Source organism: Plectropomus leopardus, chromosome 5 (genome assembly GCF_008729295.1).
Source record: "Plectropomus leopardus isolate mb chromosome 5, YSFRI_Pleo_2.0, whole genome shotgun sequence".
NCBI lineage: Eukaryota > Metazoa > Chordata > Actinopteri > Perciformes > Serranidae > Plectropomus > Plectropomus leopardus.
The window spans coordinates 21,244,118-21,268,848 of NC_056467.1; the positions used below are offsets into that span (position 1 = coordinate 21,244,118).

General features: G+C 38.9%; 1 protein-coding gene across 2 annotated transcripts in view; it reads left to right on the top strand.

The window, feature by feature from the left end:
- Positions 1-22,247, top strand: part of LOC121943722 (neprilysin-like) — a 34,482-nt gene extending 12,235 nt beyond the window's left edge. For both annotated transcript variants that reach the window (XM_042487313.1, XM_042487315.1), the window contains exons 5-23: positions 7,704-7,784; positions 8,203-8,298; positions 8,388-8,506; positions 8,715-8,783; positions 9,351-9,485; positions 10,580-10,681; positions 10,781-10,917; positions 11,085-11,178; positions 12,326-12,454; positions 15,912-16,010; positions 16,104-16,181; positions 16,421-16,524; positions 16,879-16,937; positions 17,039-17,158; positions 17,608-17,741; positions 18,152-18,217; positions 18,526-18,621; positions 19,463-19,539; positions 19,713-22,247. In XM_042487313.1, the coding sequence (XP_042343247.1) occupies positions 7,704-7,784; positions 8,203-8,298; positions 8,388-8,506; positions 8,715-8,783; positions 9,351-9,485; positions 10,580-10,681; positions 10,781-10,917; positions 11,085-11,178; positions 12,326-12,454; positions 15,912-16,010; positions 16,104-16,181; positions 16,421-16,524; positions 16,879-16,937; positions 17,039-17,158; positions 17,608-17,741; positions 18,152-18,217; positions 18,526-18,621; positions 19,463-19,539; positions 19,713-19,812 (1,895 nt within the window). In that variant the 3' untranslated portion in view covers positions 19,813-22,247. The remainder of the gene's footprint in view (positions 1-7,703; positions 7,785-8,202; positions 8,299-8,387; positions 8,507-8,714; positions 8,784-9,350; positions 9,486-10,579; positions 10,682-10,780; positions 10,918-11,084; positions 11,179-12,325; positions 12,455-15,911; positions 16,011-16,103; positions 16,182-16,420; positions 16,525-16,878; positions 16,938-17,038; positions 17,159-17,607; positions 17,742-18,151; positions 18,218-18,525; positions 18,622-19,462; positions 19,540-19,712) is intronic.
- The last annotated feature ends 2,484 nt before the right edge of the window (positions 22,248-24,731 follow it).

Below are 24,731 nucleotides of genomic sequence, written 5' to 3' on the forward strand. Positions count from 1 at the left end.
GAATTGGTATATGGTGTACAAAGTCTGTCTGGATGGCAGGGCTAGTGGAAAAGTCAGGAGATGACCAAAGTCAATAGTTATATTCTTGCTGTGAACCTGAAAGGACACTGTTGAGCGAGATAACCGTTTTCAGCAACCACTGCAATGATTTTAGCTGACACCATAGTTATAGGATTTGAGATGAGCCGCTGGTTCTGGAGGTATTTCCCCTACTTCTCTTTTGATATTAACCACAGTGTACTTCAACAGCATTTGTTTCTAAGAAATCTGACAAATGTTTTTTTTTTTTTCCTGGCAGTTAAGTATGGCAGATGACTGTAAGATACCCAATGCAGAAGCCAGTCAGAGGAGCGGATAAGTGCTATAGCAAATACATACTCCCTTTTCATTACCATTTGGGACAAAACTCAATGACACAGTTGCCAAATTCATTGAAAACTAACCCCAAATCTTACAATGTCAAAAGTCTGATTATGTTTATACAAAAAGTAAAACAAAGCTTTTAGTTCTATATTATTGCAAAATGAACACTGGAAGTTGTAAAAGACCCTTTCTTTTTATTTTTATGAAGACAGACTTCATGCTTATTATAAAAGAATTCAGTTTTTTCACTTTTTTGCTTCTCTACCTTTAATAGTGCCTTTCATTTCACAACTCCAATAAGCATATATGTAAGCATATCCTTATACAATGGTTTGTATAATGTCCTACGTATTAGCGCCCCACGAATGATGTTACGCACTTAACGTAATGTTACAAAGATTAGATGTAGTAGTCGTATAGTAGTATAGTTACTGTGGGAAGGTTTAGGAAAATATTGTGACAACATGCCTTAAAAGAGTTCACACCAATTGATGACCAGTCTCTTAGAGAAAGTCCTGGCGGTAAGTCCTGTGTTTGTCTTTAGTTCTGTCAGTCCATTAGTCATGTAATTACAGCCTTCTGAAATGCGTGGGTTGTACACGAATTAATGATTTTTTGAGATTGGTATGAATTTTGGTGCATTCATTTTTTACGACAATGCACAAACAGTTCATGAAAACAGTCTTCAATAAAACACCAAAGACCTCAGAATACAGTAAAAGTCAACACTTGTATTGCAAACAAAAATCTGACAACACTGATTATTATAATACATAAGCAATGAATCCGTAAATTATTTACAGCTTCATTAAAATAGTTAAGGGAGTTCCTAATGAGCTGTTGTACTGGTTTGAAATTTAATTTTAAACTTCTTCTATTTTTTTGTTGTCAAATATTTTTCCTTTTAATGGGGTACTGCCACTGCAGAAGAAGAAGTAGAGCTAATATCTGATGGAAAAATAGTTTTTGTATACCACACAAAACAGTAAACAGTTTTATTGTTGTTTGATTGACACTCTTTACTCTGATAAAGTCTCAGCCCAGTTCACTTTCAACTTCATTTACAGCCTCTATGTGTAATGTACTCTAAATATATCCTTCATAATGATGAATTGAAGGCAGAACTCTAGCTGAAAACACTGCAAGTGAAATGTCATGTGGAACGAGAGGCAGTCGAGGATAAAATGGCAATGCAGAGAGAAGAAACTCAAAATTCGGATTCTGTATCATGCTGAGTGGTTTGGCTCAAATTGACGTGATGTCTCAAACAAACATCAGGTGGCACAAAATCCATTTTCAAATAAATCCAAACACGCACACACATGGGGAGAGAGAGAGAGAGAGAGAGAGAGAGAGAGAGAGAGAGAGAGAGAGGATGTGTGTGTGTGAGAGAAAGAGAGTTAGGGGGTAAGCCTTTGCTGTGGTTAAACATAAGCACCAGGCAGTCAGTAATCCAATCACACACACATGATCTGTGCCCTTTTGCAGGAAGCGCCCTGTGAAGGGTCCCTATCTCAGGACTTCATTAAGATTAAATGAGCACATAAATAGTGCACACATGCTAATGAGAAAATGGGTAGATTAGAAAAATGAAAGGGTAGAAAGATATTCAAGTGAAAGGCAGTCATGCAAGGAGTAAAACAAGTCCAAGTGAGGGAGAGAAATGACTCAAAGCAATGAGCAAATGAAAATAATTGCAAAAGACTATGATATAATATTGAATTAAATTAAGAATATTAAAGTTCTGCTAAGTTGGATGAGGGTGGATTTTTCATAAATTATGAACAGAACAGGTGTGTTTAAGACACTGATCTGATGTGACATTAAATTAAATTGCAGATTAACGAAAGGGATAAACCATCTTTTATATACGCTTTGTCTTACTGTCTTTGTTGTGATTGGCCCTGCCAGTAAGTCCCAAAAATGACAAAGAATTGGAAAAAAATCTAATTTCCTTCATCTTTATCTTTTGATCCAACTCATGGTGACATGAGTGATGGACTCAGGGGAGAGTTTCCTGTCAGTTGGCTGTGTCATTCAAGATCCATCCTCTTTCCTGTATTGATCTTGACGCTGCATTGAGATGTGCAGTTTGTTGGTGTGTATCTGTTAATCCTGATCCACACTTTTATAGAGATCATTTTATAATTGACAGGACAGAATTGTGTGATTGTTTGTCAAAGTCCAATTGTCCTACTTACATGAGACCATTTTAGAAGGGTTCCTTCTTATTGGTAATGGTATTTAAGTTCATACTTTTCTTAAAATACACTTTCCTGCCAAAAGTCAGATGAAAGGGTTGATTAAACAAACAAACAAACAAAAAAAAAAAACTGCCCACGAGCACTTCTAAAGCTCTGTAATTAATATGTTTCATCTGAACAATCTGATCTGATTCACTTCATACGGGGGTTATGTGCTGGACTATTTCTTTGCCAGTAACATTAGCTTCCTGGAGTTCCTGCTTTTTTTCCAAGAAACAGTGCAGCAGATAACTCTCCATCAAACCATGAATTCCCTTTGTTTCACTTGTGTTTTAGTACAGATAAACAAATAAGATACATGAGTTTTAGAGGTGCTGATAGATGGAATTTGTCATCTTTAGACAAAGCCAGGCTAGCTGTGTCCAGTCTTTGTGCTAAGCTAAGCTAACCAGCTGCTGGTTGTAATTACATATTAAATGTGCAGACATGAGAGTGATATCAATTTTTAACACATTCTCTCTCCCAACTAATTAAATATGGCAGTTTGGTCAGTGGTCCTGTGCTTCAAACTACAACACTCTATGTATCCCTCTCAGTTTTGGATATGGTGTCAATTTGTATTAAAAGTAAACTGTCATACTTGTAGGAAACATATAGGTTTTGTTTTTGTGTATTTTAGGTTAAGGCAACAAAACTACTTGGTTAGGTTTAGAAAAAGGATCACAGCTTGGGTTAAAATGAGAGAACTATGCTATTGTTCTGACGGCCCAAAACTCCAAAGTCCTATTAGTCTGAAAAATGTCTCAGTGGACAGAGAAGCAGTTTCTCTGACAGCCCATTATCCCAAAAACAAATGGCCGTCACTTTGAAATCCCATTTCTCTGAAAATACACACACATCCCACAGTTACTTTCAATTTCTCAGTGGCATTTGAGCCACCTATTCCAGGTGTTTTTATTGACCTGTCCCTGGGTGTTTGAAGTCAATAGATATTTTACTAACCATAACCAAGTGGTTTTAGCGCTAAATAAAACCATATTCACCACGGTGTCGTTGACAAATGTAACATAACTGTGGTTTACAAAAACATACAATGCATTTTTTTTTTATTTGGTGATAAGGTTGTGTAACTGCAGGGATTGTGTATTTTCTGAGAAATGGGACTGCCGAGCAATGGGTGTTTGTTTTTGGGCTAGCAGCCTGTCAGAGAAATTGGCTTTCAGTCTGCTGGGACATTTTTTGGACTAAGGGGGCTTTGGAATTTCAGGCTGTTAGAACAATGGGCAGTTCTCGAAAGGTACTCAGTACATTTGTTTTTAGTAATTAAATAATGTTAAATGAAGCATGTGACCTATGTGAAGCATGTCATGTGATGTATGTGACGTACTTGACACATGAAAAAAACCCCAAAAGTCAACGTTGACCTTTGGTTTCACACAGACACGAATAGATGTGGTAAAAGACCTGTTTGTTTGATAAGTCCACTATCCCTCCCTGCCACCCTACATGGGCTTTCTCAGTCTTTATACAACAGCATTCCCGCAGATGGGTTTTTACATTGGAGTTATAAAGTCCAGTGTATCTCATACAGACACTAAAGGGTGTCCTGTGCATCAGAATACGATGCCAATGACCACTGACCAAGCGACTGTATTTGATGACCTGGAAATGAAAACAGGTTGCAATCTTGTCATATTTTTGACTACTTTTATTTAAAAATTTAATTTAAACAAAGTGAACTGTGGCTTAATTTATTCAAGTACATTGTATTGCAAAACAGGCAGAATTAGTTTCAGGCAGATTGAATTAGACATACGTTGTTTGTGTCATGGATTGTCTGGCAAACTGAAAGCCAAATGTAACTTTACCGTAATCCAAGTTTTTGAAGAACTGATACAGTCATTGAGACTGATACATGCATTGTACTGAATCACACATTGTTTGCACAGCTTTGCTAGCTAACTTGGTGGATGTCAACATCTGGCAGCTTTTTGAATGTAAAAGAGAAGCATGCTGCGAAACTAGTTAAAAGGCTACTTATGATTTATAACATTTTCAAACTTGCATTTACAGGAAGTTTACACATGTTTAGATATTTACAACATCTGTTATTTATGATGCAGAAAAAGCAAATAGACACGTTACTCCTATGTAGTCAATGTAATAATCCAAAGACTTTCAGATAATAAGCTACAACATAGCCTATATTTTTTCAGAAGGAGAAAACTGTTGAACCTAAAACAAAAAAGAAAAGACAAAACACAGGGCCAAGAAGTAACTGTTGTACTGTGTACATGTTTTATTTGTTGATTTAGTGTAACCAAGCCAGGTGTTACAGATTTCAAGGGATCATCAAAACCTTACCAAATCTCTCCGTATGCCCAGCTGAATAGGTGTGAAGTTTATTTATTTCGAGATTCAGAGGGCACCACATTTCTACCACTATCACAACAAAACACCTGCATCCACCAAGGGTTTTTTTTTTTTTAGCAAACAGCAAAATTGCCATGAAGGTCTTAGGTTGAATGTTGATGATTACTCACTCTCATGTTCGATGCCACTGAAAAGCGACAGCACATCCTGAGGGGATGGTTAAACTTTAAAGCTACAATATGCAACTTTGTGCCCAGAGGCAACACAAGGAAAGTGTATTGTTGGTCCCATTCTCCTCCCCCTCAGTTGAGCAAGTTTACACACCAACACTTATCACTCATTTTGATTAGCTGTCTACCTGGAAACACTATCTAGCCTTAGGCTGAGCTAACTGGCGTCCATATGCCCACAACAGGTGTTGAGGAGGCAATGAATGCAGGCAATAAAGCAAGCAATGGCATTCACTCTTGTTTTCAAATGGCCTTTTACTGCCACACCTTCAGCTTTGTTGCTCCTTGGTTTTGTTACACCTTATTTTTGCTTTGACTGCCATGCTCTGAGGTCAGCAGCCGCCCCTTGATTACCACTGCCATGTTAAAAATTCAATTTATAGCAACCAGAGATTAAAATATGCATTGCGTATTGTAATTTGAAGTCTATATGACAGCGTTGACCTCTACAACAAATGACCTAAATAATCTTAGTCACTCAAATGAAAAGATTAATTGCACTGTGACTAATAAAAAGTTCGTGTTTAATCATTTATTCAATCCTTCACAGGAAAGTTTGGCCGCCATGCACAGTACAAAGGAACATTTTATGATTGTGTACTTGTATGGTAGCTATTTTTATGCGCTGCTGGTTCCTGGTCCATCAATTAATCAATGTAACGTGCCAGTGCATTCAATGTTGGATAAAACGTTTGATCTTTTCAAAAGTTGGCAAGTGGACTTGATATGATGTTGCAGAATTGCCAGAATAGTGAACACTGACTGCTCAGTGAAGGAAAGTCAGGATTAAAGTTTCGTTTGATCTCTCTGCAAACCTTAGACACCTTCATAACAAAAATTCCATTTAAATATTGGTCAGTTTTGTGATTACATATACATTTGGTTATTGATCATGCTGTGTTCATATTACCAGCAACACAGCGACAGACTACAAGTCATTTTTGTTGGAAGCAATTGACATGAAGCTGCAAACTGATGCCCGTCACCTGTCACTGCTGGCGGGTTTGAAGCGCTGCAAATGGAAGTTGAGGTGGCCTCCACATTTTTTAGTGCTCTTATGACGCGGTGAGCATCAACTAATCATACGTTATTCTAGCTGTGGTGCTGTGTTATTTAGCTTAGTCAGTTGCTAGCTTTCTGTGTATTGCGGTGCACACAGGGAGGCAACGAGGTGATGCAATGTGATGTTAATGTGGGGCACAGACACAAAAGCACTTTCTTTGACCAAATGCAATCTTAAGATCACGTTCAGTCAAGGTGTGGATAGTAGCAGACACATACAAGTCTGTGAAGACAACTACGTTTACGAGTGCTTAAGAAACACTTCCGCAGCGACTCAGCAATATTGAAACTAGTCACGCTGTTGCTGTGTTGTTAATCGTCTTTACAATTTGGTGTGTACAGTTAGCTTTTGTACATATTGCACATATTATTTAAAAATATAATTGTTTGTTTTCCATTAGTTTTATAGTATTTCTTAACAGCCTTTGGCAGCTTCGAGGTTGATTTTGAGTCTTTTCACTGTAAAGGCCCCAGCGGTAGGACTCAGGGGGAGGTATTGGCTGAAATTAAATGTAATATTCATACGTTTGTTTTTAACAGTTTGAGGCTACCTTCTTCCAGCCTTGACTTTAAAGGTTCAATTACCTAGGGGCTGTGGGTAAGAAAAGCACAGGGACGTCTTCTCGGTTTCTGGCTCGTTTAAATGTCTGTTGCATCAGAAGAACAACTTATCTCAACTGAACACGCAAGAAGCATCTCTCACATCCCTCTGCGTTCTAAACAATCCTTGCCCTCAAAGGGAAGGTGCACCACATTATGTAGTTCCTTTTTTTTTTTTTTACTTTAAGCAGGAGTACCTTAAAACAACATATTGCATACATTTAGCATTATTGAAATTGACTTGGTTGTCTAAATAAATCAGAGAATAAAATAAGATTATCTACCAAATGAAATAAAACTTCACAAAAAAATCTCATATTACAATAGTGTATAATCAACTGAAACTAAGAATACTGAGAAGTTGTTTTTTCGTTACCTTAGAATGAGCCATTTATATATGTACATAAATCTGCTTACACAGATATTGTTTTTACAATAGCTCTGAAAGAACAAACCAAACACTGGCTCTGGATAGGTTCATTTGTGTTTATGTGTCAGCCACCGTAGTTCTCCTACACCCTTGGCACATGGGAGTTTCATATGTTTGCACTAATTCCATTCATAATGTCATCCTCTTTTTTAAATAAGGCCATACTGTCTGCTTTGTCACTGGTTGCTAGGTATTTCCAGGGTTTTTGTGTTTATTTTTTTGCATCTATTTTTGTTGGCACTTTTTGACACAGGGACAGACAGCATGCCTAAATTAAAATGATGAGATAGAGCTGGATTCTATTTTGGATCCACAAGGATGAAAAAAAAAAATCCACATTGTACCTGAGGTTATTTACAGGCCTTCCTCTTCCCCCTTTATTCCCCTCCTTTATCTCTCTGTCTTTCCTCCATGCTTGCTGTGTTTTGGCTCTATTTGTAGGTGTCCTTGAAAAGACAGTGGAGGGGGAAGCCACTGCTCTCACCAAAGCTAAGACCCTATACAAGTCCTGTACCAATGAGAGTGAGTCAGCATGCATCAGAGATTATTCATTTTTGTATCTTCTACTTTTCTAAAATTAACATTTTTCTTGCAGTCATCAAAGGTTGTGTTTCTCATTCAGTTTATTGCATTGTCAAATCATCGTTAAATACTGCTATAACAATGGTTGCCAATTATTATTTTTAATAAGAAGAATGGTGGTCTTTCAGCTTTACATCATTTTGTGACGCAAACAAAAGCTGTCTTCAAAAGCATTTTGGCTCAGAAGCTACATCAAAATGCCCCAATATTTGCATAGATTAATTACACTCGATAACAAGTACAATATATGAATAAGAAAAACATTATTTTCTTTTTCTTTTCTGAATTTTGATTGATATTAACTAAATTGTACTATTAAAACAGACTTTTGCTAGTTTGTGTCAATGCTTCATTTCAGCTTTAATTGAGCTCAGAGGAGGGGCCCCTTTGCTCGACATGCTACCTGATGTGTTTGAGTGGCCCATTGCTGTAGACAACTGGGAGACCAACTACGGTAAAATATTCTTTTCTACTATCACACACAGCAGACGTCATGTACAGGCAATTTTTTTTCTGACGTTTCCTTGCTTCTCCATTACTCAGGTAAAACATGGAGGTTGGAGAATGTCATTGCCAAGCTGAATGAGAAATATGGAACTCAACTCTTAGTTAACTTTTTTGTCGGCACTGATGACAGGGACTCCAATTCACACATCATTCATGTAGGTGTGCAACTGTAGCCAGAAAGCCCTTCTCTCTCTATCTCTCTCTCTCTCTTTCTCTCTCTCTCTCTTTCACAGACCCACATTCATACAGACACTCACACATCATATCCATCCAGCTGGAAAGTCACCACCTACCACTTTCTTCAAATTTCTTTGGCTAACTGGTATGTGAATAAATACGTTTTCTTTTCTCACTCTTTGCCAGTTTGACCAGCAGACAAACCTCGGCCTCTTGTCCAGAGATTACTACGCGTGCACCGGACCCTATGCAGAGGTAGGCTCAAGGTGTATAGACATGCACACTCAATGTAATATGATTGAGGCTTTCAAGTGATGCACTATGAAAACAGCTCCATGTGTTCATTTTGGCCAGTGTCACTAAGTCTGGGTTCTATGACCACAGGAGTTTGTTCTGGGAAACATGATAACCAACTAATTGTGAGGGCATCAATTGAAACATCAGCATCTGAACCGACTTCTTGTTTAAATTTGTACACTTACATGCATTTACAAGTGTGTTTGTATGAGATAGGTAAAAATGCGCTCTCTGAGGCAGTAAGTGATGATTAAAATCAGAGGCAAAACAGTAGATTTGATGCGTTTCAGAGCAAACATCCCCTGATCTGGTTTTACTTAACAGTTTACTTGGACTTTTGGTTGATATGCAGAAAGCAGCACTTAACTGCACTTAGCTTTAAGCACAGTGTGTGTATGTGTCTCTGTGTGAGTGCAAGGTGTTGCCTCCGATTTTTTGGTCATTGGTTAAAATTCAACTGACCTCCTTTCCTTCCTGTTAAAGTAACTTCAAGATAAAAATCATGAATGAGTGTGTGTTTGACAGGCATGTCGGGCCTATGAGCAGTTCATGATTGACCTGGCGAAGCTGATCCGCACTGACCGCAAACTGGCCATCAATGAAACCCGCATAAGAGAGGAGGTGACACGAGTTATGGACCTGGAGAGGGACATTGCCAACGTAAGCTTGCATTCACACTTTTATCCAACAGAAGCCAACCGATCTTCATTCCCAACTTGCTAAAAAACGATGCTTGGTCAGTTAACAAAAAAAAAGGTATCCTTTAGCATATGTGTAAGATGTATCAGGTTGTGTCAGGTTGTATCTGACACTTTGAGCAAATGCAGTCGTATAAAGAGTGAGAAAGTCTGTGTCAGGAATATGGATGGGTAAAAATAACGTAGGACTTTCACTCAGAAGACTGCTGTTTGTGTCCCAGTTCAACAGAGTTATTTTCAAATGTAGCATAAATGTGTGTTGATGTCACATTGACATACTTAATGTTACATTATGTATCTGAGGTATCTGATGGAAATGGATTCTATGGGTACCCATGAGCCTTCCCTTAACAGACATGCCCACTTTATGCTCGTCCTGGATTTTTGATGCTGTTATTTGATCCCTAATAAAGATAATCTGGTAAGAATTGCTTTACCTTGACAGAATTGACTTCTAACTGTTTTGTAATTCAAAATAATGGAATTTAAAACATGCAACTAAACAATGTGACTAATCGTGATTAACAATTGAAATTCTGTGATTAATTGCGCTAAAAATGATTAACCATTTGGCAGTCCTGGTCTCTTGTCTTTGATCTCAGCTTCACACAGTAGGAGGGTTTTGTGAGCAAATCACTTCTGATAGAATGACCTACCTCTCCCCCATTTCTAACCCAAACCTCTCTCCCCTGCGTGTGTCTGTGGCTCCAGTTTGGAACAGCTGCTGCGTAAAGCGAGCAGTTAACCAACCTGATCTTTACACAACAACATTTCTCAGACATCAACAGGTTTCCAGAGTCCACGTGTGTCATTTTGTGCTGGTTCTGTGCTCTCCTCAGTGCCACGCTTCACTTCCCCTCCACTCGGCTGCTGGCTTTTACAAGGCAGTCACACCGTTCAAGTTCTGACATTTACAGACCTGAAGTCCCCTGGGACCTGAAAGATGTTTGTTGCTACTGGACCTGCACTGCTATTGTACACATGTGTCAGGAAATAGGAGGGTTATGTTGTTACAGCAGTCTTGATTTTCTACCTCTCTTTCTTACTCACTCCAAGGCTACTGATACTCCAGAGGATCGTAACAATCCAGTGTTGCTTTACAACAAGATGGAACTGGGTGATTTGAACGCCAACTTCACCCTTGAGGTTGAATCGCGGGTAAATATAGACTCTATCTTTGTCAGAATTTGCTACTCCTCTTTCACCTTCTACTCTTTCTAATACTCCTCTCCTCTTTGTCTGTGCTTAAACTTGAAGGTATTTGACTGGAGTTACTTCACAGCTCAGATAATGGATACAGTCAACATCAGCGTTACTGACACAGAAAAGGTCATAAACTACTCCCCCAACTATTACAGAAGACTCAACCTTATCTTGGCCAAATACAACAAGAGGTGTGTGTCTCTGTTTGTATTTGTATGAGTCTGTAGTTAAACTGAGTGTTTGTTTATGATTGTCTGTTTGTGGGGGCGGAAGTGAACTGCAGTGAAAACAGCTGCTCACCCATTGTAGCTTTGTATGAGTTAGAGGTTTTCTTTGAACATCCTTCCTCTCCTCACAGGGATTTGCAGAACTACATGGTGTGGCGTTTTGCAATGAACATGGTGGTGGGCCTGAGCAGAAGTTACAGGGATACCAGGAAAGCCTTCCGCAAGGTACACTGCCAAGAACATGACACTGCATGCTTACTATAGTCACCATCTTACAGTAATGTTAGCATGTTACAATTGCTAATTAGAATCAAACACAAACTACAGCTGAGACTGATGGCAATGACATTTGGTTTGCAGGTACACTATTGTGTCATAAATCAAAGTACCACCAAAGTAGTACTAAAGTCAGACATGCTAAATTTAGTTTGAATGAAAGTTGCATTATGACATTAGAATGACGATTTCATTTTCTGTGGACGCTAATATTTTGACATTTTACAGAATTGAGTTTTGTTCGCCATACCTCACAACTAAATGCTGTTATTCTTTGTCAAGATCAAGTTGAAATGAAATGTTTCGAAGATGTTGGATTTTGGTTACTTAATTAACAACACAACTTAAAAGCAACCAAATATCAGTGCATCTGTAGTCAGTAACGTTGAATTTTGGTCACTCACTGTTACTACCTAAATTCAAAGCAATAGCATCATCAAACAATGTTGGTGGCCAGCTGGGAAGTTTTCAAAGTCAAAATTTAACCTGCTGGTTGCACCTGATAAAAAGTTAAAGGACCAGTAAATTCATTAAGTCTCTGGGAGAAATTCTGGTCTGTACCAAATTTAATTGCAATCTATCCATCTAATACTATCCATAGTGTCAACTAGTGGTGTTAATCTTCTGGGGTCCATGGATATCTTTGCAAAACTCAATGGCAATCCATTCTGAAATCAAAATATTTCACTCTGGATCAAATGTGCATTTTAAAGCCATGCTGCAGGCTTAACTTGTTGGTATCTATGTGAAAAATCTATGTAAGATTGTTCCTACATTATGCTGTACTACAATTTATTCCATCTTACCATATTAGCTGACATACACACAGCCATGGAGTCTTCAGTTGGGCTCTAAAAATTACAATAAGTCTGCACTCAACTCCATTCATATTCTTCCTCAACATTTATAACTCTCATTCCGATCCCTCTTCATAATCCAAGAATTTCCCTGATGCCCTATTTCCAACAGTCCTAAGTGTTATTGTGATGCATAATTGAGGTGCAAATAAAGAATTGTCATGAGCCTCTTTAACCAACATGCTGACGGCTTTATCCTACATCTGTAATTGATCGGTGCCTCATTACTTTCCCTGCAGGCTCTGTCTGGTACAACGTCAGAGGCGGCAGTGTGGCGACAGTGTGCACTTTACGTCAACAACAACATGGACAATGCTGTTGGACGACTGTATGTGCAGGAGGCCTTCTCTGAAAAGAGCAAAGAACTAGTAAGTCGATTGAATGAAGGCTAAAAAAAGAGAGGAATTCCTATTAGAGTGTATTCTGTGTAACATACGATTGAGTGCTATGCTCTGTTGTTTATTGACACTTGGAACTGCTACCAGAACATAGAGATTAATCTGCATGGTGTGAATCTTGTGTCTCCAGCACAGTACTGTATTCTCTGCTTGCACCCTGAAAGCAGCTGAACAAGGCATCCTTGTTATCATGTCCGCATCATCCACAACGTAAACCTGAGAGCACTTGTGTGTGTGCATATGTGTCACATTGTGAGTCAGATTGTGTGTGCGCTCATGTATATCTGTTGCAACCCTGAGTAGCCTGTACCCACTCTAACATGTGGATTTCACATTGGGTGCTGACTAAATGTGTTTGTGTGTGTGAAAAGTGGCACACAAGTTTGAGAATCAAGACCCTGGTCCCTAAATACATATTCTGTATGTGTGTAAGTGTGTTGACCTGAGCAGCAGCTGGCACACACGCTACACTCCTCACATACCAACCTTCTCTCAGCCACAGCGATATATTTCAGGTATGATCATTGTGGAATGTAACTAAGTACTTTTTCATAAGTACTCCACTTGAGGAGTATAAGAAAGGGTCAAAACATTTTTTTTAAATGTTATGCACTCTCTCTCATTTTGAGATTCTGGGCTATTTTGCCTCCTTAACATGTCTTCTATCAGATTAGTGGAAAGAAAATGTCCAAAATTCACATTGTTTGTTTTTTTAGTGCAGATCTCTGTTGTGTAGATGTGTGCAAATTTTTTTTATTTAATTAGAAAATGACTCATTTGCATATTTAAACATACTATTTCTTAATATAAGCAACCAACTTGTGAAATTTCATGGCGATGCCTATTAGTTAAACAATTTACCTTATTCACCTGTAGTGCCTTTTTTGGCCTAAAAATGTATTGCATTTTACAACAGATCTTTAAAGGCCATTTCAAGATGATTTTTTCCTCATGCTGTGAGTCAGATCTCCATTCTTGTAAAACTTACATACACCGCACTTTCCAGTTTTATTTCTATCTATATTTTGAAGGTTTTTCTAGAAGGGTTTGTTCATATATCATTCATAGCCTGATTTATTTATCATTTCATTCCATAAAGCATTGCAAAATTTGATTTTTTTTTCCCTGACAGTATTTTCTGATTCATGGGGTTATAAAAAGAGAATCCACAAAATTCCCCCTTTAAAAAAGCCTTTGACTATAATTATGGCAAAGATTTCATGTAATGTGGAGCAGTTGGGCCCAAATACAGGTGACGGCAGACACTGGAATTAAAACAGATAACTCAGTATTTCAGGTCAGAGCATGGAAAAAGCAAGCCATGCGATGACCAAAACAAGGATCAAACAGACTAAACTGAATACCAGGACTTAAATACAAACTAGACTGTCGAGGGGATGAAGTGCAGGTGGAGAAAAAGGGCAGAGTAGCTTAGGTGAGGGGAAAGAAGGTGAAGAGGCAGAAGAACAGGCTGGAAGAAACTCTAGAGTAGGGAGGGACTAACAAGGCTGATGCAGCTGTGTAGATGAGTGAACGAGGGGAAGGAACACAGGAGAGGATAACACAGAAAACTGATACCCAAAAACCAAGAAAACACAATAATCTTAATAATAAGCCAACCAAGTAAAAAAAAAAAGACAGGCAAAAAACAGTAAAAAAAAAAAAAAACCAAAAAAACCCCAAGCAAACAAGTAAACAAACAAACAAGAAAATTATCTCAAGAAACTACTAAAATATATTTTCTTTTTTCTGTTACACATATTTGTTAAACATATAATTAAGATAATAATAAATATATTCTTTTCTCTCATTTTTTGATAACAAATTTTCTAGGTTTACTGAATGACTTTGTATGCAAGACTTATACTTGGAGACAGAGTGAATTAAATCAAACTGAATAGCAGGGGATTAGTGCCCATAATGAGTTATCATTACATTTCAAACTCCCATGATACATACAGATTTACTCGGCTCACCATTGTATCTGAACCCTGCTTGTGACCTATGTAAATTATGTTTGAGCATTTCACATGCAAACCGACTTGCATTCTGCAACCACAAACATATATGCATGCACTCAACAAATGCACGCACGCACTCACACATGCACCCACACACACAAACATGCACGCTGAATGCTAAAAGGTTTTCACAAAGGCCTCATCAGGAAGGTCCCTGGCAGTGGTGAACCACGGCGTGTTGTCCGAGTGATCATGGGGTGTGTTAGCGAGGGGTCTGCTGATGTGATGAGACACTGGAATGTGTCTGTCAGCCACTGCGGTCTCAGAGCACGACTGTGGTTGGACCCTAGAAGGATGACCTTTGCTGTCACTGCAGTTTTTTCTATTTCCCCTTCCCGTTTTGCTTTCATTCTTTTAAGTACTTTTTAGGTACTTTTCTGTGAATCTGTTGTTGTTGTAAATTTGACTTTTCATTGTCCTATGACCGTGGTACAGTACATGGTTTGCACAGCATTATACCATCATGGTGGCGTCAGTCAGTCTGTCTCTCTGTGTGCAGACACATTCTTGTAAATACTGCAACTCAGGAGCGATACATTTTAGAAGCATTAAACTTGCACCACAGGCCCCTGCTGAAAACTGAGCCTTGGATGTGGATTTTGGAGCACCTCATGGTGCAAATTTGCATATAAAAACATAAAATATCATTATCATGACACCCCTACAGTGGTGCCAGTATGTTATGTAAAGAAAGTATGCTGACATGGAAATATTTATGCAGTCAAACACATTTATTTGCTAAAAAAGAATAGCATACCTTTGATTTATTTTACTAATTGTGAAACATTAAGCTCAAATACCTCTTTTATAATTTAGAGTTATAAAGCTTGCAAGATATAGAATGTAAATCAGTACAATCAACTACAAGGGCACTTGGAAAGTGCCAACCTCTGGTCACTATGTTGACGAGAAAAGAAAAATCCCTTTTGAATTCTACTAAACACAATTCTGACTGCCATTGCCTCACTTCTCTTTATTCATACATAATTTTTTTTAATCTTTTTATTATTGCTCCAACCGTCATTTTAATCACATAAAACATTATTACTCTACCGGCAATATTACCCGGGGCCACCACACTTCTACACAGAGGGAACCCTAAGTGCCTTTTCACTGATATGCAAATATATAGTGATAAAGCCTGATTTAGTGAAGTGTATTTTTATGACTGTGTTGCACAATATGTTGAGAAAATGTGTGTGTGTGTGTGCTTTCTACCGCATCCTCTCTGCAGATGAGAAAAACTCCCACACTGTAAACAATTTGCACCGACAGTTTTTTTTTTCATGGTTAACATTTGTTTGGGAAATATTGGGGACATATTTGGGATTGTTGTTCTTTTTTTCGTGTGTGTGTTTTTGTGTGTGTGTGTGTGTGTGTGTGTGTGCGCGGGGGGGGGGCATCAGATGGAGGAGATGATTAAAGACATTCGAGAAGTGTTCATTACTAACCTTGATGACCTGACTTGGATGGATGCAGAGACTAAGAAAGCAGCTGAGGAGAAGGTATTGGTTATAATGAACCGTCTGTCTATGGAATTGTATTGTATTCAGTTCTTTATGTGACGTTGTCAAATTGTCTCCTTTACTTTTCTTTAGGCCAGAGCTATTCGAGAACGGATCGGCTATTCTGACAACATCATGGATGACGGATACCTTAACAATGAGTACAAAGATGTGAGTGTCTGAAAAAGATGCAATTATGAATGTTTTTCTTCTTTCACCAAATCAGTGTAAAAGAACACAGAGCGGGTTCATCATCAGTACTGTGAAAATATCTCTGTGAATTCTTGGCTTTTATGAGATTTTGCTGCAGAATATAGGTCTTGATATATAAGTATAATGATAATATAAGTGTTGATAGCTCTCATCAGGGCTAATCCTCCTGTTTCTTTGGCTGTGTGTTGGTGTTGTAGCTGAGCTACAGTGCAGAGGAGTACTTTGAAAACATCCTGCAGAACCTGGAGTATGTGCAGAAGAAACGCCTGCGGAAACTCAGAGTCAAAGTCAACAAAGAGGAGTAAGATTTTAATGTAATTCAGGGGGCAGGATTAAATCATTGTTTTGCAAACAGGTTTATTCCAGATGTGTGTCTTTTAAAGTTGTAAGTGTTAACTGTAAATCAATAAAGTAAATGCCTTACTTGCATATGGTGTTACACACCATCACGCATTTAGCACAGTGCATTCACATTCTCCCACACAAACTCCTACGCATGCATACAGTTCAGCCTTCCACTAAGCACAGCAGCAATGCTAATATTAGCTCGCTGTTATTAATCAAAGATTTATTTTAATATCTTTCATCAACTCTGAATTGTGCTGCTCTATTGTGCTCCTTCATTCTTGAATTTCACCCTCCTTATCTCCTGCAGGTGGGTAACTGGAGCTGCAGTTGTCAACGCCTTCTACTCATCCAGCAAAAACCAAATTGGTATTTTTACATGTGCACATGCAAACAGACATATGTTGAATTATTCTACATTCTGTAAAGTATTTTAAAGACAAAAATGATTGTTTTTTTTCTGGTGTCAGTATTCCCTGCAGGTATCCTTCAGCCGCCTTTCTTTAGCAAAGGCCAGGCTAAATCTCTCAACTATGGGGGCATCGGCATGGTGATCGGTCACGAGATCACACATGGCTTTGATGACAATGGTATGATTTTCCATACTGCTGCTCTGTGTTTCTCCTAGACACAGTTTTGGCAGATTATAATACTATTTGGATAAAAATATTTCCCTTTCTGTAACTGGTACCACTTCAGAAAGAAAGCATTTTGACACGCGTTTTCTTTGTGCTGCCTCAGATCATTTTTTCACCATACTAATTTTCATTGGGTTATGCGAAGTTACTATTTTCAATGTCAGGATTCGTTAAGGCTTATATTCACAACTTCAAGCCATCCAGAAACACAATAGAAATTGATGAAATGCAATGTAAACATGTAGCCTAATTGATATCAGTATTCATCAGAAGATATCAGTATTATTGATGCAGTTTTTCAGTGTTGTCTCTGGTAATAGAGAGATGTCCCAATCCCTTTTTTTTCTTGATGATAAAATCCAACCAGTCAACCTTTCATGCATTCGGCATCTTTTTTTTAGGTCGTAACTATGATAAGGATGGTGACCTGAAGGACTGGTGGACACCGGACTCTACTCAGAGGTTCCTGGATCTGTCAAAGTGCATAGTCAATCAGTATGGCAACTTTTCCTGGGACCTAGCCAATGGACTTCATGTATGTCCTAGCAGAAAATCTTTCTCCTTCTTTTCTCTCAGTTTGTTTTACAGGATCTACATATTCTCAAATATTATCCCAAACATAACTGTTTTTTTTATTTATTTGCTTTCCTGTTACCTTTGCAAGCCTATTCATTTGCACCTTTCAGTTTTGCAGGCTCATATCCTCTCTGCTTCAGGTGCCTTTAATATCTTGTGTTGACATATCTATCCCTCTACCTGTCTTTGTTTCTCCTCCTATGCCCTGTTGCTTTGAACAATGCTTCTTTTATCCCCTGGGAAAATGATTTCTTGTATCCCAAAAGTGGTATCTGTGATTTGCTGAAATACAAAGGATAAATTACCACCTCCCGCTGTCCTTTTTCCCCAGCAATCTTTGTGTTTTCTCTCCTTATGTCCTCTCTCTAGTTAAATGGTAACAATACCCTCGGGGAGAACATTGCTGACAATGGAGGGATACGGCAGGCGTATCAGGTAATGAGCCCAAAAACAAAGGCGGGAACTTGGTTTAAGAGCCCTGGTTTAAAGATGACAGAGGATGGGCTACAAAGTGTGGTTTGATATATAGACAAAGCACAATAAAGTCCCGCCCACACTGGAGGGGAAAACAATTCATTGCTGTCTATTGACTTTGTATTGCATGACGGTGCCTCCTTGTCACGTATATATCTGCTAGCAGACAAATGCCTTACAACTGATGTGTGGAGGGATGCAATACTAACAGTGTGAAGAACCCAGAACTTAACTGAGATGTGAACCGTTGTCTTATTTTAATGTTGCAGGCCTATAAGAACTATGTGCAGGAGCATGGAGAGGAACCACCACTGCCTGGCATTGACCTTTCCCACGACCAACTCTTCTTTTTAAACTTTGCACAGGTAGTTGATGGATGGATGGATGGATGGATGGATTAGCTGATTGATTGAATTACCAGCCCATTCTCATTCTGAACTCATAAAATAGAGCAACTCTGTCAGTGCTTTTGGGGTAAGTGCACAACATCAAAAGGCACCTTTTGTGTCGCATGAAATGCCACTGGACACCATCAGCTGAGAACGCAGCTGGACAGATCTGGTTGTGGTTTCATTATGCACCGGTCGAAATGTGCACAGGCATCATCACTTGACAGAACTGGACAGAACCTGCCGGGTGTACATGATTATGCACCAAGGACGGCATCAGGCTGTCCGTAACGATGTAATATACGGAGCACGAGGGCACCTACAGGGCAGGCTGGAGGTTCGGTGGATGGTTCCAGCAAACAACAGACTTTCATGTGGGAGTCAGGTGTTCGCTTCCTGTTGACTGTGTATTTTTTCCTACGCCCTACCATGTACCCCATTCCCTAAACCTAACCATCCATGCTAGCATGTGAGTATGTTGATGTTCTGATGTGGGTTGCCATGTGCTGTTGTTGCCTAAACATAAGCGCAGGTAGCATCATCCCACCACGTGCAATTATTGACATCACGGTAATGGCATTCCAGAACGTAAAGAGCAGATGAGACAGATATCTAACTCATAATATGTAGACACAGATGTACACTGACAAACTGACAAGGATGAGAACGCATTGGGTTTACAGTAATGGATGGATGGAATGTTGGATGGATGGATGGATGGATGAATTGAGAGATGGGGTGATTAAACAGATGGATTATTTATGTAAATAATATTAGTCTAATGCAGTGTGTTCTCATCTCTCCTCTTCTTTTTCAGGTGTGGTGTGGAACACACCGACCAGAGCAAGCTGTTAATTCCATTAAAGTAGATGTACACAGTCCAGGGAAATTCCGGTAAATTCAAAGGCAAACTTTTTCTCTTACATTATTCAGCCATGTGGGCAAAGGCCAGGAAACATATTACAGTAGTAGCTAACATTTTGAACCCTTGATAAAATGACATTCTAATTTCAAGTAACCTTCTAATACAGCAACTTTAACCCCAACCAACAATCTATTCTGTACAGGGTACTGGGCTCCCTTCAGAATTTCCCAGAATTTGCCAAAGCATTCAGCTGCAACAAGAGCAGCTACATGGTCCCCGACAACATCTGCCGTGTGTGGTGATCCACAGACCTCTGGGATGGGGACTGTTCTGACGTAGGTCGTCCCTGTCCTCCTGCAGTACCTCTCCCCACTGACTGTTGGAGCACTCGTGGGGGGCTACAGGGAAGTGGAAACTCCCCTTAGCTCTTTACTGGATGGACCAGGGCTGGTGGACTGACACTGCAGTATCCACTTCCTCCAAGGAAAGCAGTGGACTATACCCTCATGGACAGACGGAGCACTGTACCTCCGACTCTTGATACTGTAGTTCATTCAATCAGCGTGATTATTCTGCTACTCACCGGATACAATCACTTCTTGTGTTTTTATTTTTCCTCTTCGTTTTCATCTTGTTTTACTCATCATTTGTGAGTCTGCCAATGTATGTGTGAGCATGTGTGTGTGTGTGTGTGAGAGAGAGAGAGAGAGAGTGTTTCAGTCAAAATACTGTACAAGTAGTTGGCAAGAGAGGGGCAGACAGACAAATGTGCAAATCCACTGGCAGATGAATACCACCTACTCACTCACACTCATACACATGTAACAGGGCTGAACCACTGTACTGTATGTGGGACTGAGCTGTATGCCTCTCATCAAACCTCAGCTGGTTTCAGCCTCCATCTATGTGCTGATACACTCTACTCTATTCATAATATACTCTTTGTTAATACTTAGAACTAGATTAGGTAAATTATTACAGAAAATCAGAATTTATTTTGCTGAATAAACCAGTAAATATTTATCTGTAATCACATATTACACAATACTGTTCTATATTTAATAATAATGACTTAACTGCAGTTGAGAGGCAGCTGTCGTTTATTAGCAGTATGTCAAATAAACCCAAATATTTTTTTTGCCTTTAAAACGACAGCTGGTCATGAATCATTGAGCTGACAATCGACAGCCATTAGACCCTTTTTATACATTCACTGAGCCTCTTGTGTGTTTTTTTGAGGATGTACGTCTCTATGTGTTTTCGAGTCTTTTTAAAGGGAAACTCTGCCGATTTTCAACCAGCTCTGTGTCACTGCAGTGCGTGAATTGTCTTCAGATGAGCACTGCGTTTGTCAAATCTGGTTGAAATTCAGCAAAGTTTCCCTTGATCGCTACCTACTCTTTGTCTAGCAAATTGGTATGCCTTACATTATCTGTTTTGCTGCTGTGTCTGAGAGTCTGTGTCTGTGTGTTTGTATTTGCAAGAGAACAAAGGATAAGAAAATGTATCATTAAAGCAATAGTTTGCCTTTTTTTTAACATTTACACTTATTTGCTTTCTTGACGAGATTTGAAAAAATCGATACCGCTCTCTTGTCTTTATGCAACAGCCAGCAGCAGGTTAGTTTGGCTCAACATAAAGACTGGAAACAATTAGCCTAGCTCTATCTAAAGGTAAAAGAATGTGCCAGCATGCATCTACAAAGCTCACCAAATCCACAATACTTCTCATTTTGTTAATCTTTACAAAAAAACAAAGTGTGAAAACAACTAGATGGGGTTTTGCAGGGTTTAATGATACAGCAATGGAGCAAACTGCTTGGCCACTATGAAAATTCAAAACCTAGCGTACTTCTAAGGGAGCAGTTACTGCATATAGAATCTCTACCAGCAGCCTGGTGTCATTTAACTACAGATAAAACAAACATGATATAACATGTTAATTTGTTAGGTTTAAATGTGCTGAAAGGCAGATTTCGACAGAACCAGCTTGCCTTTTCCCCCCTGTTTCCAGTTTTTATGTTAAGCTCAACTATATTTATATTTAACAGACTTATATGAGTGGTATCAATGAATAAGTGTATTTCACTAAATGTTGAACTTTTCAAAAAGGATCTCTCAGTTTGATCTTCACTTAATCGAGTGCACCATGTCCCATCTTTTTTTATGACTTTTAACACATTGAAGAAAAAGTCAGTTGACAGAAGATGATAAAATTAAGCTTTCAAAGAACTTGTGTATTTCTGTGGGTTAAGTCTGCTGAAAATCGCTGAAATTAGTGAAATCTAATTTTTTAACAGTGCAAGCATTTTTCTAAATGCAGAAGGTATCAAGTCACTGGATCACAGTTTAATGTTTCCTGTTTTTAATGGCTTTATTTTTTACTTAGTACAGAAAGTATAGCTGAGCCTGTAACACAAGGTTGGTAATTGTGGTTTTTTTTTGCCTTTGCTTATGGCTATGAATGATGCACCATGATCATGTAAACCACTTCTTCAGACAGTATACAACACCCCCCACATCCAGCCTTTATCCATTGTTGTTTCCCCATATTCTGGTCTTTTCATTGTTTGTGCAAGCTTCCTATGTCTCTGTCACCGTTGCTCACTCCCTCAGGCTTTCTTTCTCTCTGCCTCTCTCTCTCTCACACTTCACCTGTAAAAAGACAGATATACCTCAGTTGCCTGTATTTAGATACTTTATAATACTGACTGATAATCATCTTGAGAAGCATTTTTTTCTTTTAAAATAAATCTTGAAATAACACGGTGAGCCTGCAGGTGACTGTGGTCCTACAAGGTTTGCTTGTGTATGTGTTGTTTTAGCATCGGAATCAGGTTTGTATTTCACTGCGACCTCTTGAATCAAATACAAAGAAATGTTACATTACATCATAAGTAATTATTTTTGGCATAGAGCCTCAAAATGTGAAACACTTTTAATGCACTGTATAGCAAGGTGAGTGTACAGAATTTCTTGGTGCTTCTCATTTTTTTTTCTGGAGTTAGGAGGCTTTACATATAGAAATCTTATACATCAAAGTAGAAATTCAGCAGCATTTTCCTTTGGTCCTTTTTCTCAAACGCTCTCTGTGATGTTTTTAAAGACGGTTAAACTTTAGAGAGATATTCCTTTTCACCTATACAGTAACAGCTAACTTTAGGAGGCTATTAGGAATATGGGGGTTTAGTTTTATTTTGTAATTTCCACAGAGACAGGAAAAAAAGAAGAAAAAAAAAACAAAGTTAATTTAAATGCAACATTAGTGCGAACTCTTTCCCCACTAATTGGAGCTATAAGCATTGGGGGAGCAGAGGCTAATGTGAGAAGTTAGTCAAAGGCACGATGCAAACAAATGAATGTGCGATATCTTTATGGCTGCTCCCAGGCTGCCCACTGGTAAATATACCCCATGCTGCAATGAACCAACGAGCACATTTCCTTGCATGAGGAAGGCTTGTACCTAGGGCTGAAACTGGAGAGGCAAACACTCAGGGATACAGGGAATAAGAAAAAAGACACATCAAGAAGTCCAGAGGTTAAAAAAATAAAAGCCAAAGATAGTCATAACACATGGGATGTACAGGCCAAGGGTGCCAAATATATCCACACTCCACAAGATGTTACTGTAAAATCTGACAAGTTGATCGGACTTAAAAAAATCTTGGAAACAAAATGCCTTGAAAACGAAAAGCACATATAACTCTAAATCTTAATTCATGTTTACTTTATATTAAAGTGTTATGTTTACTTTAAATGTGTCTGCTTTTACTTAATTTCTAAGTGTTAGCAACTTCAGTAATTAGTCTGTCTTAACTTTAAAGAAAGGAGATTTGCACCTGAAATGCTGAAAGCATCAGGAAATAACGGTGCCGGTAACCACGTAATATAGGAAGTGTGAATGCACTTACAGGGTGGACCGGTGGGGAGGTTGATGGGTCCCACAAACAACCGACTTTTGTGGGGGAGTCTGGAGTTCACTTCCCATATGCATGTGTGTGTGTGTGTGTTGACATCATCGTAACGACATACCGGAACATCATAGGTTGATGCGGCAAGGATACCTAAAATGTCATAGATTGACGCAGAAGGTCACTGATGTGACGAGTTTGGAGTTAGAACGTGTTGTTTTTCAAGACAATCGGTTTCCTGGAATTTTTAAGTAAAATTTACTTGTCATATTTTACAGTGCACCAATATGGTAGAGTCAAATAGGCCAGCTTCTCTTCGAGACTGCATTTCCTAAAACTTTTCAAATGTTCACTTCATTTTAAGTATGTTAAGTAGAAAAAAAGCCTGTGCTGTTGTCTGTGAGCACATTTCCGCCTGTCTGAGACTCATTCAAGTATTGATTTCAGCTGAATATCAGTTGCAATCTCTTATATACTTCCTGGGTCCCCCTTTGCTTTCGGTGGCTGGTGACACTTAGATTACTGAAGTTTCACAACACCCACTTTCCTCGTGCTCTCACCCTCCCTGTCATTAGCAGCTAAGCTCGCTATCATCACAGCTAGCATTACAACACCTCAGCATGTTCCTGGGAGGCGGAACAGAGTGTTTTGCATTTTGTACACTATAGACGGGGTTGGTTTTAGCTTGAAGTAACATAGTGTATGGGAGATTTTTGGAGCTTTTAAACTTCATAATGATAAACACAACTTGACTAAAAATATATTTGGCAGAGGAAAAAACTTCATAAACACCTTTGCACTTTAAGCCTTCAATCTTGAGGGCAGTTTTAAGAAAGTCACCCGTGTTAGAACTCCTTTTGTTTTTGCTCAATACAAAGTTCTGCTCCCCTCTGTTGCCCTCTGGTCATAAAACGACTCAGTTTTCCTTCGTGTGCCCTTTGGGCGACCCTAACAGTGGGTCCAGTGGTATGTGTGTATGTGTGAGTGGGGGCGGGCATTCAGCCTCTGGAATGCTCACCAGTGTGTGTGTGTGTGTGTGTGTGTGTGTGTGTGTGTGTGTGTGTGTGGCAGTGTTTGTGGTGTCTGAGGTGTATGAAAAGGGAGTGCAAAACAGTTTTATGTATGCTTGTGCACATGCACCACATGCACAACTCAAAGAACAAAAGTAAACGTGCATAAACACACAAATACGTTCAAATAATGTATTAGGATCATAAGTAAGACAGTGGCGAGGTAGGCAATTAGAGTGGGCACCGTGCTATTGCACACTTGATTTGATAAGAGCTCTTACTGTGAAGTGCACTCTCACTG